Here is a 12585-nt window from a genome sequence, read left to right on the forward strand (position 1 = left end):
ACCATCATCATTGGCTCCATCTTCTCACTCTCTGGTCTTCAGGAGACAAGCAGGGCCCGGTCAGTGGCTCCTCCTGTAGGCTGCTGTGGACGCCCGCTTCCCCTGTAGGCCGCGACCTTGCGTTTGGCCGCGGGGACCCAAACCCAATAGAATGGTGACTAGGACATGCATGGACAGTAAGTTACAAATTTGGTTGAAAAAAAAAATTTCTGGGATTATCTGTGCGAAGAGAAACAGAGTCAATGTTTCTGGTTAAGGACCCTTCAGGATAGTGATTGACCCCCGGGTCTCTGGCCCTGTGAGGCAGCAGCTTTACCCGCTGCACCACCGTGCTGCCTCCCACCAACATTGTTGTGCAATGAGATGATGACTCCGGCTTCAGACAAACCATGCTGTTGTTCACAGTGTGCTGGCCAGAACAACGCCCTACCTGGAGCTGAGTATCACAGCACCAAGGACTACCCAGACGAGGTCCTGCGTTTCATACACAGTCACCCCCTGATGTACCAGCCCGTTCATCCCCTGCACCACAAACCCCTGCTGATGAGAACCGACGGGCAGCAGCACCTCAGGCAGCTGGTGGTTGACCGCGTGGACGCTGAGGATGGTCGATATGATGTCTTGTTCATCGGCACAGGTGAGCTGAGAGATGCCCTGTCTATTCACACAGGTGAGCTGAGAGATGCCCTGTCTATTCACACAGGTGAGCTGAGAGATGCCCTGTCTATTCACACAGGTGAGCTGAGAGATGCCCTGTCTATTCACACAGGTGAGCTGCGAGATGGTGCCATAAGTTCATAAGTGATAGGAGTAGAATTAGGCCATTCGGCCCATCGTCCTCGCCATTCTATCAAGGCTGATCCATCTGTCCCGCTCAACCCCATTCTCCTGCCTTTTCCCCATAACCCCTGACACCCGCACTAATCAAGAATCTATCTATCTCCATCTTAAAAAAACCCAATGACTTGCGGCCTCCACAGCCGTCTGTGGCAACAAATCCCACAGATTCAACACCCTCTGGCTAAAAAAAATCCTTCTCATCCCCTTTCTAAAGGAACGTCCTTTTATTCTGAGGCCGTACCCTCTGGTCCTAGACTCTCCCACTAGTGGAAACATCCTCTCCACATCCACTCTATCCAGAACTTCTATTGATCTACTGACGCAGGTGAACTAGGTGATGTGTCCAGTGTATTTGCACAGGTGAGCTGAGAGATAGTGTCATCTATCGACACAGGTAAACTGCAGAGAGTGCTGCTGTAATTATGTGAAGAGGGCATCTGTCCCTGTCCCTACAGAACCGTAAAACTGAAGTATTTTTATGATAACTAGTCTGACTCCAGCTTCTAGTCACTGAATATATTGTCAATTCATCTTCAGGTTAATTCATAGCTTGGGACAGCACCAGGAGCAGCCATGAAATGGCACTTTGATGGACACTTATCCCAATGGTATCTGTACACGTGCCCGCGGTGTACACTGCAGAGTGCGTGTACACGGAGTATAACTATCATTTTATTCTCTCCAGATGCAGGCTTGGTGCTGAAGATTATTGTCATTTACAACCGGGATGCTGCAACTATGGAGGAAGTGTTGTTGGAGGAGCTTCAGGTGTTCAAGGTGAGAGCTTGGACATTCACTCCTGGTCTCTGAACACCTTGTGCAGCTGTGGGAAGGAAGGCTCTGTAGTAACAAAGGTCTCGGCCCGAAACGTCACCTATTCCTTTTATAGTTTAGTTTAGAGATACAGCATGGAAACAGGCCCTTCGGCCCACTGGGTCCGTGCCGACCAGCGATCCCCGCACATTAACACTATCCTACACACATTAGGGACAATTTACATTTATAACCAAGACAATAAACCTCCAAACCTGCACGTCTTTGGAGTGTGGGAGGAAACCAAAGCACCTGGAGAAAACCCACGCAGGTCACGGGGAGAACGTGCAAATGCCGTACAGACAGCACCCGTAATCAGGATGGAACCCGGGTCTCTGGCGCTGTGAGGCAGCAGCTCTACCCGCTGCACCACCGTGCCACCCAGAGCTGAAGACCTTGTGCAGATGTTAGAAGGAAGGCTCTGTAGAAACATGGGGCTCGACCCCAAACGTCACTCATTCCTTTTCACCACAGATGCTGCCTGACCCGCTGAGTTACTCCAGCATTTTGTATCTATCTTTGGCTCTGTAGTAACTAGAATATCTGTTTCAATTTCAGGTGCCAACTCCAATCATCAGTATGGAGATTTCTGTTAAACGGGTAAGATCACATAACTGGATAAAGCCCATTTTCCAGCTTTCTTCTCTCCCCCCCCCCCCTGTCACCATGCGGAGGTAGTTAATTGATGAGTATTGATGGCCTGAGGCAATGTCCACTCAGCTGCTCCCTGAGGTACCTGCGGTCACTACGTCCCCCTGATGGTCAAAGGGGCCTTTCACACCTCACCTTGCAGAGGGCAGGTGTGAGGGCCAGGTATCAGTGAGGAGTGCAGGTGTATGGAAGAGTGTGGAGCTCACGGAAGACCAGGACCCAGGGTTATGTCCAGGTGTCGGGGCAGGTGTGAAGGGCAGAGTGCAGGTGTCAGGGCAGGTGTGAAGAGCAGGTGATAATGAGGAGGGCAGGTGTTTGTAGATGACACAAGACCAGGACACTGGTTCGTCAGCAATTCCACATCTGACAGGGCAGGTATTGATGGACTGCTGGGTCTTCTCTCTCTGAGACTCTGAGCTGCTCCGGTTTCTTCAGGCTGAATCTACCAACAAGGAGTCTATTATTTCAATTATTTTCTAATCAGTGTTTGTGTTGTTCACAGTTGCAAACAATTCAAGCCACAATCTGCAGCTCGAGTTGATTAAATGAATGAATCACGGCTGATGGGAGATTGTTTCTCATTTTAATTTAGCAAACGTTGTACATTGCATCGAGCTCAGTTGTGGCTCAGGTGAAGATTCATCAGTGTGACCTGTATGGTTCAGCGTGCACGGACTGCTGCCTCGCCAGAGACCCCTATTGTGCCTGGGACGGAGACACCTGCACCAGGTACATGATGGCCGCAGCCATCACTAAACGGTAATTACCTCTGCCCCTTGCAGTGCTGACTGTCAACTGACCGCAGTGTAGCATGCAGCTGACCGCAGTGTAGCATGCAGCTGACCGCAGTGTAGCATGCAGCTGACCGCAGTGTAGCATGCAACTGACCGCAGTGTAGCATGCAACTGACCGCAGTGTAGCATGCAGCTGACCGCAGTGTAGCATGCAGCTGACCGCAGTGTAGCATGCAGCTGACCGCAGTGTAGCATGCAACTGACCGCAGTGTAGCATGCAACTGACCGCAGTGTAGCATGCAGCTGACCGCAGTGTAGCATGCAACTGACCACAGTGTAGCATGCAACTGACCACAGTGTAGCATGCAACTGACCACAGTGTAGCATGCAACCGACCGCAGTGTAGCATGCAGCTGACCGCAGTGTAGCATGCAACTGACCGCAGTGTAGCATGCAACTGACCGCAGTGTAGCATGCAACTGACCGCAGTGTAGCATGCAGCTGACCACAGTGTAGCATGCAACTGACCACAGTGTAGCATGCAGCTGCCTTGCTGCGATTAGTACGGGTGTCAGGGGTTACGGGGAGAAGGCAGGCGAATGGGGTTAGGAGGGAGAGATAGATCAGCCATGATTGAATGGTGTTGATGGGCCGAATGGCCTACTTCTGCTCCTATCACTTATGGCCTTATGTCTGTGGTGATAATCAGGGTGAGATCTGTAGAGAAACATCACAATGTGTCCATCTTCATCACCTCTGCTACTTGGTTCCCCACCAGACTTCACACAAACAAAGATTTGTTTCAAAGATGCCGGAGTAACTCAGCGGTCAGGCAGCATCTCTAGAGAGAAGGAATGGGTGACGTTTCGGGTCAGACTGAGGGTAAGGGGAAAGGGAAACGAGCGATATAGACGGTGATATAGAGAGAAAATGAAAGATATAGAAAAAAAACAATGATCAAGGAGAGGTGGAGCCCACAATGGTCCATTGTTGGCTGTGGGACAACGAGTTATACAGACAGTGAAACTAGTATGATGACTAGGGTGGGGGAGGTACGGAGAGAGAGAGAGAGAGAGGATGCAAGAGAGGTGATATGATAATATATAAACCTCTGTCAGACAGTCTGATCCTGGTTCCCATGATGAAAACTAGCGGGCACGGGTTTAAGGAGAGGTGATGAACACTAGAGGGCACGGGTTTAAGGAGAGAGGGAGGGGTTGAAAGGGTATCTGAGGGGTAAATATTTCACACAGTATCTGGAATGTGGTGGGGCAGGAGATGTAGCAACGTGTTACAATCACCTGGGCAGGTTGGTGAATGAGCAGGTACCGGGGCTAAGCAACTAACACAGGCACGTGGGATTATCATAGGTGGGTATGATGGTTAGCATGGACACGGTGGGCCGAAGGGCCTGTTGCCCAGACATATACAGGTGTGGACATACCTTGTCGTCTGTGGGATATTTAATAGTTCAGTGAGGTGCCTCCTTTGGTTCTGGGATTCTAAAGTATTTGAGGATCTGCAGAGCCGCTGGTCTCCTGCAGGTGGCAGCGTTGGGCCTAGCTCCATTCCTGACCAGATCTGCAGGATTTGTTCAGATTTACACATTTAAACCACTTCCCCCCCAAACTAAAGCATCTGTAGAGGACAGGAACCATCTGCCGTCACTGCCTGGTATCTAACGGAACGAACCGGAGCTGCCAGCATGTGCAAGCGGCCAATGAACCACCCTGTGGCACTGTAGGGCTGGTGCCCCCACCTCTCACCCCTGACCCCCCCCAGTTCTGACCCACACCAAGTCAAGTCAAGTCAAGTTTATTTGTCACATACACATACGAGATGCGCAGTGTCAAGAGATGCACCACCTCTGATCTCTGACTCCTCCACCACTTTAACCCCTCCACCACCTCTGACCCACCGCAGTTCTGACCCCCACCACTGACCTCTGATCCCTCCACCACTTTGACCCCCCCTCCACCACCTCTGACCCCCTTCCCCTCCCCACCAGCCCTGACCACCCCTCCTGACCGCACCTCAGGGAGCGTCCACAGCCCCAGCCAACTTCATTACCATCTCAGTACCAGTTCTGTGTCCAATGATCCTTAAACTATCGTCATTGCCAGATGAGGTAGTTGAGGCAGGGACTATCACAATGTTTAAAAGACACCTGGACAGGTACATGGATAGGACAGGTTTGGAGGGATCTGGGCCAAATGCAGGCAGGTGGGACTAGTGTAGCTGGGACATGTTGGTCGGTGTGGGCAAGTTGGGCTGAAGGGCCTGTTTCCACACTATCACTCTATGACTAGTGTTGATGGGACATGTTGGTCGGGGTGGGCAAGTTGGGCTGAAGGGCCTGTTTCCACACTGTATCACTCTATGACTAGTGTTGATGGGACATGTTGGTCGGGGTGGGCAAGTTGGGCTGAAGGGCCTGTTTCCACACTATCACTCTATGACTAGTGTTGATGGGACATGTTGGTCGGGGTGGGCAAGTTGGGCTGAAGGGCCTGTTTCTACACTATCACTCTATGACTAGTGTTGATGGGACATGTTGGTCGGGGTGGGCACGTTGGGCTGAAGGGCCTGTTTCCATGCTGTAACACTCTATCACTTTGACTCTAAGGGTTGATTTGAACTCTTGAACTGAAGAACACCCTATCAAGTGCTGAATGACCCGATGACTGTCCATGGTGGGAGAGTGATGCTGTGCCACATGTACTGGAGAAGGTTATATCTGCTCGTGTTGTCAGAGACTAATGATGTCTGATATTACAGGTTGTGTTGGGAGTGGGTTTAGAGTAGACTTCATCAGAGGGTGATGTGATGCTCCTTGTCCGTCTCCCCCCCACAGGCGGTTCCGTCGGCAGGATATCCAACATGGAGACGTGGCTCGGCAATGCCAGGACCTTACAAACGGTATGTCACCACCAAGGTCACCATCGTGCTGGTGATGAGACAGTCGGTGACGCTTGTCAGGGGCTATTTCAGCTGATGCTGGGGAGTTGGACAATAATTGCAAACTTGTCAAAGTGTTTTATTGTCATTTGTCCCGCAATGAAACAACAGCAGTACCACAGATAGACAAACATGTACAAATAGTGATAGTAAAATATCATTCATATTCATTGTGCCAGCTGTTAGTTTTCAGATCTTCTAACAAAGTGTTTGATGCTGAAATAGCCACTTGCTCAGAGCTGCTGCTGTCAGTAAGTGACCAGATGTTCCACCCATCCTCCTTTCATAAACCTTGTCCCTCCCAATAACCTTCCGTTTCCTCCTTGGATCATCTCACTTCCAGGAAATCTCTGGAATTTTCCCAGTGTCATTGAGTACCAAATTCTACACATCTTTAGACTTTATAGTTTAGAGATACTGCACAGAAACAGGCCCTTCGGCCCACCGAGTCCGTGCTGACCAGCGATCCCCACACTCTAACCCTATCCTACACATGAGGGACAATTTACAATTTTACCAAAGCCAATTAACCTACAAACCTGGGTTTGATCCTGACTACGGGTGCTGTCTGTACGGAGTTTGTACATTCGCCCTGTGACCTGCGTGGGTTTTCTTCGGGTGCTCCGGCTTCCTCCCACACTTCAAAGACGTGCAGGTTAATTGGCTTGTAGTTTGTAGGTTAAAAAGTTCCAGATGTTAACCATTGTCCATAAACGTCCTGTCACTATCACGGAGACAGGATGTTTTGCTGAAGTCCATGTGGGGAACAATTGCTGTGCTGTATGTACGACACGCTTGGTCAACTCCTCAGGTCCTGAATTTGTGAAAGGCACAGGAGAAACACACATGTCTTTCTTTGAATAACGTATTGGGTGTAATGAGTCACAGGGTGATACAGTGTGGAAACAGGCCCTTCGGCCCAACTTGCCCATACTGGCCAACGTGCCCCATCTACACTAGTCCCACCTGCCTGCGTTCAGCCAATATCCCTCTAAACCTGTCCTATCCATGTACCTGTCTAAATGTTTCTTAAACATTGGGATAGTCCCAGCCTCAACTACCTCCTCCGGCAGCTCGTTCCATACACCCACCACATGTAAATGTCAGCCCTCAGATTCCTAGAAAATCATTCCCCCCCTTTGCCTCTGCCTTCTAGTTCCCAATTCCCTCCACGACTGTGCGTTTACTCGATCTATTCCTCTCACAATTGTGTGCACTTCCCAATTCAGAGTGGTGGACATAATGTTATGCTGTATTTAAACATGCAATGGTGAACATGTAGCCAGAGTTGGTACTGAATGAGGCAGCACTCCTGTATGATGCCAAATATCACAAATTCCACGTTGACATCACCTGTTGCTTTGCTTTCCTTCTGTGGTCAGATGAGGCCTTGCCGAAACCAGAAGAGAGAGTTTTGTATGGGATTAAGGGAAACAGTACATTGCTGGAGTGCTCTCCCCGATCACCTCAAGCCCAGGTCCTCTGGTTTGTGGAGGGATCGTACAATACGAGAGAGGAAGAGGTGAGTGAATGTCAACTGTACCCCCTTAAGTTAGACTGCAAAGTGGACTGGGAGTGCTGCATGCTTGTGATGCATAGCAACCTGCCCCCCCCCCCCCCCCCCCCCCCCACCTCCCCCCACCCCTCCCCGCTCCTCACCTGGTCCCCTTGATCCAAGGCTTTATCACGCTACGCTCCTTAAACCCAACATGTCCCATCTACACTAATCCCACCTCCCAGCGTTTGGCCCATGTCCCTCTAAACCTGTCTTATCCATGTACCTGTCTAAGTATCTTTTAAATGTTGCTATAGGACCTGCCACAACTACCTCCTCCGGCAGCTCACTCCATACACCCACCACCCTCTGTGTGAAAAAGTTACCCCTCAGGTTCCTATTAAATCTGTCCCCTCCCACCTTAAACTTATGTCCTCTAGTTCTTGAATTCCCAACTCTGGGAAAAACTCTGTCTGTCTACCCGATCTATTCCTCTCATGATTTTGTACACCTCTATAAGATCACCCCTCATCCTCCTGCGTTCCAAGGTATAGAGTTCCAGCCTGCTCCAGCCTCTGCCTATAGCTCAGGCTCGGTCCTGGCAAAATCCTCTAAATCTCTGCATCCTTTCCAGCTTCACGACTGCCTCTGCTGCCTTTATCTTCTCTTCTGTCAGTCCATCTACACTATATTTACCAACCTTACTTGTCCTAAATAATCTGCAACATTTAGTTCCCAGACCTGGTCATTGTGTAAAGGTGATTCTGTGATCACACCATTACAACATTTTATTGCAGTTCTTGTTCGTACATTTTACATTCTGTGCTTTGTTATATCGGCAGCTTAACTCATTTTTGACAGCTCTTTAGTTTCACCTTTCTGCATTCCTAAAGAATAACGCTGTTAGTTTCCTGCTGTTTCTGGATTCCCACAGTTCACCCCGACTCTTGCTGCCCTTTCACTGAATAGTTTCGACTGTGTTTAATTTCTCCTGGATCTTGTAGGGTGGGTCAGAGACGCATTTACATTGATATTCTCTCAGGTCAAAACAGATGAGCGGGTGATTAAAACAGACCTGGGGCTGCTGCTTCTCAACCTGCACAGGCTGGATGGTGGAATGTACTTCTGCAAGTCGAGAGAACACGGCTTCACACAGACGGTGGCCAGAATCAGGCTGCATGTGCTGCTGGAGGGTCAGATTGAAGGACTGTTTCACACGGGCAATGAGGAGAGTCTAGCCCGCAGACAGCCCTGTGTCCTACAGCAGGGCACCCAGCAAGGGGGAAGCCCCTGGTACAAAGACTTCCTGCAGCTACTTGGCTACACTCACTTACAGCGGGTGGAGGAGTACTGCCACAAAGTGTGGTGCTCGGACAAGAGGAGAAAGAAAAACCGGGCAGCTGCAAGTAAGTGGAAGTTCAGCAACGTACAGGAGAGGAAGGTGAGGAGCAGAGACCTGGCAGATCACCGCCGATCACCACGCCACGTTATTGATCCATGAGGCAGGTGCAGCAGTCCGAGAATCACAGACCATGCAATGGTGGGAGGCAGAGAGGTTTGGGGAATGTGTCTCATCTACACAAGCCGTTGTAGACTCTGGGTTTGGACAATTGGATTCCTGAGATGACACTTTCACAAGGTGTGTTGGTGTGTGTCACTGGTGGTGTGAGAAAGAAACAGACGCAGATGCACACAGACACGCACACGCACACACACACACCCACCCACACACACACGCACACACACACGCACACACACACGCGCGCACACACGCACACATACACACACATACTGCACAGCTTTTCAAGTAACTTTGAGTATAGTACACTTCTCTCTCTGACCATTCACTGACATTTCAACCATTATACTTGTTGACATTTAATAATTTTGTGAAGCCATTCACACATGCTTTTGAAAGATGGAGAATCTACCATATTCCTGCCTATTTCACATCATTGTATCCATTGCTTCCTGCGGCATGATTATAACTTTAAACATTCATTGTCTTTCCACCAGCAAAGAAAATGTCCCCAGATTCATATAACCATATAACCATATAACAATTACAGCACGGAAACAGGCCACCTCGGCCCTACAAGTCCGCGCCGAACAATTTTTTTCCCTTAGTCCCACCTGCCTGCACTCATACCATAACCCTCCATTCCCTTCTCATCCATATGCCTATCCAATTTATTCTTAAATGATACCAACGAACCTGCCGCCACCACTTCCACTGGAAGCTCATTCCACACCGCTACCACTCTCTGAGTAAAGAAGTTCCCCCTCATGTTACCCCTAAACCTCTGTCCCTTCAATTCTTCAAAGGAGTGAAGCTTCAACAAATACCATTAGTATATAAAGTTTGTGTATTTTATCCAATGAGTGTGTCAAATCAATGTCATTTAGGTCAAAGAGTTACGTCTAACGCCATGGTTACACCTGACAGGTAAACGGCGCACATTACCAGCTGAGCCACAGGTGACCACAGATGGGCATTTATCAGCTCCTCAAGACCTTTCCATCACTGTAGGATCTTGGCTGATCCAATTTTCTGCCAGTTCTGAATATATTCAAGGGTTCGGACACTCCAACATCTCGGAATTCTTTGGGTGAATAAATTCTAAATAGGCGCCCCTTATTCGATACCCTGCTCCTTCCACCTCAACCTTCCCTTAGCCGAATCATCTCCCAGCATTGAATCTAATGTCCCCTTGAAATCTTACTTGGCTCAAAAAGATCGCCTCTCATTCTTCTAAACTCCAAGGAGAATCGACCTAAACTAATCAACGTTTCCTCATAATTCCACTGTACAGCGGACCATCCTGAACCTTCCCTGGACAGCCTCCAATGAGGTGATGCACACAATGGCCGACATGTGGTCTCATTTGTGTCCACTCAGGTTGTGCTAGACTTTTCTACTCGTATATTGCAGCTGTATGTGGCCAGGCAAGATGTGGACACAAGGAGAACATGGATAGGTGATGAGGACACCTGACTTGAGATGTCACCTATCCATGTTCTCCAGACATGCTGCCTGACCCATTGAGTTATTCCAGCATTTGTGTCCAGTTTCAGGTATATAAGAGTTGATCTTGGCATCATGTTGGACACAGACATTACAGGTTATAGGGCCTGTTCCTGTGCTGCACAGCTCTATGTTCTAACTCTCTTGAAACCAAATTCAACACTCCATTGGTCTCCTGGTTACCTGTTGGACCTCCGTGGCCTCTGTTTCCATGTGTAAGGACCCCAGGTTTAGTTTAGTTTATGTTCCATGCTGCCTCTAATTCCCAGTCATTGTCCACGTAAATCTCAATACTTTTATTTCAGCAGGTTCGATGGGTTCATTCATAAATTATGCTCTCATAAGGTCATGTTCATAAGTGATGGGAGCAGAATTAGGCCATTCGGCCCATCGTCCACTGCTGGTGGACACAAAATGCTGGAGTAACTCAGTGGGTGAGGCAGCATCTATGGAGAGAAGGAATTGGCGACGTTTCAGGTCGAGACCCTTCTTCAGTCCACTCTGCTATTCAATCATGGCTGATCTATCTCTCCCTCTCAACCCTCTCTACATCCAAGCTCGTTATTCACAGGTAACTGGAACACAGTGGTCCTAAGACTGAACCCTGGGAGATTCCTATATGGAGCACATCTGACAGGAGAAGAAAGCCCAACATGCCATGAAAAACCACGGCACCTAGTAGATATTACTAAAGAAATGCGATCACTTTGCTGGGCTTATAGCATAGACGTCCCTTCAGAGAGAGGAGAAGATATGTAGGCTTCTTTCCACGGAGGCTGCCTGACCTGCTGTTTCTGGCATCATCTGTTCTTTTTTTCAGATTTCCCATGCCTGTATCTGTATTTCCGTATCTCTCACCCTCTTTGGAATGTTCTTGAGGGCCAGTCTTGGCCCGAAACGTCACCCATTCCTTCTCTCCAGAGATGCTGCCTGTCCCGCTGAGTTACTCCAGCATTTTGTGTCTGTCTCTTTGTTTCCATTGTGTTTTTCCAAATGTGATGAATCCGGTCTACAGGTTTTTCACAGAGCACCCAACACCAGGGCTAGACTCAAGGGTCTGTAATTATGTACCAGTGTTCACTGTGGTGGTACTGGCTCCAGAGGCTGACAAGATGCCTCCTACTCCTGCACCTGATGCTCCTGTAGATGTGTGCATCACATCTACTGGTAGAACAGGATATCCACAGCCCACACACGCTTCAATGCATAGGAGGCATTTGCAATGTAAATGCTGTTAGTTGTCTGTTAATAGCAGATGATTCAGTATGTGTGTCAAGGATTCACAATGAAGGAAATAAATTACATTGTAAACCTGTAGATGTGAAAAGTAATAAATAAGAATCTTTACTCTGCATTCAAGTGATTTTGAACCATCCATGAACTGAATGTGATGGGATTTTACATCTTTCCTCCTTAACCTGAACAAAAATAGATAGCAACAAATTAAAGGTTTCCTCTGTAGTGTTTAACTTTGTACTTTGTAATCTTTGATGCAAACCCTGGATCCTCAACATGACGTCTGTGACTTCTCTTCATTGTTGAAACAATGCAATGGTATTGAAGGCTAATCATTTGTGGAATTAAGTTCATATATTCTCCAAACTTCTATATCCCAAAGCTACAATTGAATAATCATCAATAAATATAGATCAATAATTTAGAATGAAATTTCGGGAAATTAAGCCGTGACATTTATTCACGAGCAGAACTGACTTAGAGATTGGATTGGTGGGTCTTTACCCTGAAGCGTAGGAGGCTAAGCCGTTACTTCACAGAGATGCATAAAATAAGGAGGGATGTAGAGAAGGCCAGGGTAGTGGCATCTAAAACTAGAGTACCTCAGCTGGAAGTGAGAGAGGAAAGAGAAAATAGGAACCTGAGAGGCAACTTTCCACACAGAGGGTGTTGGGTGTAAGGGACAAGTGGCCAGAAGATGGCTGGCGTGGTAGAGTAGCTACCTCACACACCAGAGACCCGGGTTCGATCCTGACTACGGGTGCTGTCTGTACGGAGTTTGTACGTTCTCCCTGTGACTGCATGAGTTTTGTCTGGGATCTCCAGTTTTCTCC

General features: G+C 48.5%; 1 protein-coding gene across 2 annotated transcripts in view; it reads left to right on the top strand.

Moving 5' to 3' along the window:
• sema3e (semaphorin 3E) overlaps nucleotides 1-9524 on the top strand; it is a 53465-nt gene extending 43941 nt beyond the window's left edge. Inside the window, exons 11-17 of one of the 2 annotated variants that reach the window (XM_033040221.1) lie at nucleotides 406-637; nucleotides 1526-1617; nucleotides 2212-2253; nucleotides 2897-3063; nucleotides 5893-5957; nucleotides 7379-7518; nucleotides 8534-9524. In XM_033040221.1, coding sequence (XP_032896112.1) covers nucleotides 406-637; nucleotides 1526-1617; nucleotides 2212-2253; nucleotides 2897-3063; nucleotides 5893-5957; nucleotides 7379-7518; nucleotides 8534-8992 — 1197 coding nt within the window. In that variant the 3' untranslated portion in view covers nucleotides 8993-9524. The remainder of the gene's footprint in view (nucleotides 1-405; nucleotides 638-1525; nucleotides 1618-2211; nucleotides 2254-2896; nucleotides 3064-5892; nucleotides 5958-7378; nucleotides 7519-8533) is intronic. The other variant, XM_033040222.1, reaches the window with a different exon arrangement.
• Nucleotides 9525-12585: the final 3061 nt, after the last annotated feature.

The sequence above is a fragment of the Amblyraja radiata genome, chromosome 21 (assembly GCF_010909765.2).
Source record: "Amblyraja radiata isolate CabotCenter1 chromosome 21, sAmbRad1.1.pri, whole genome shotgun sequence".
Lineage (NCBI taxonomy): Eukaryota > Metazoa > Chordata > Chondrichthyes > Rajiformes > Rajidae > Amblyraja > Amblyraja radiata.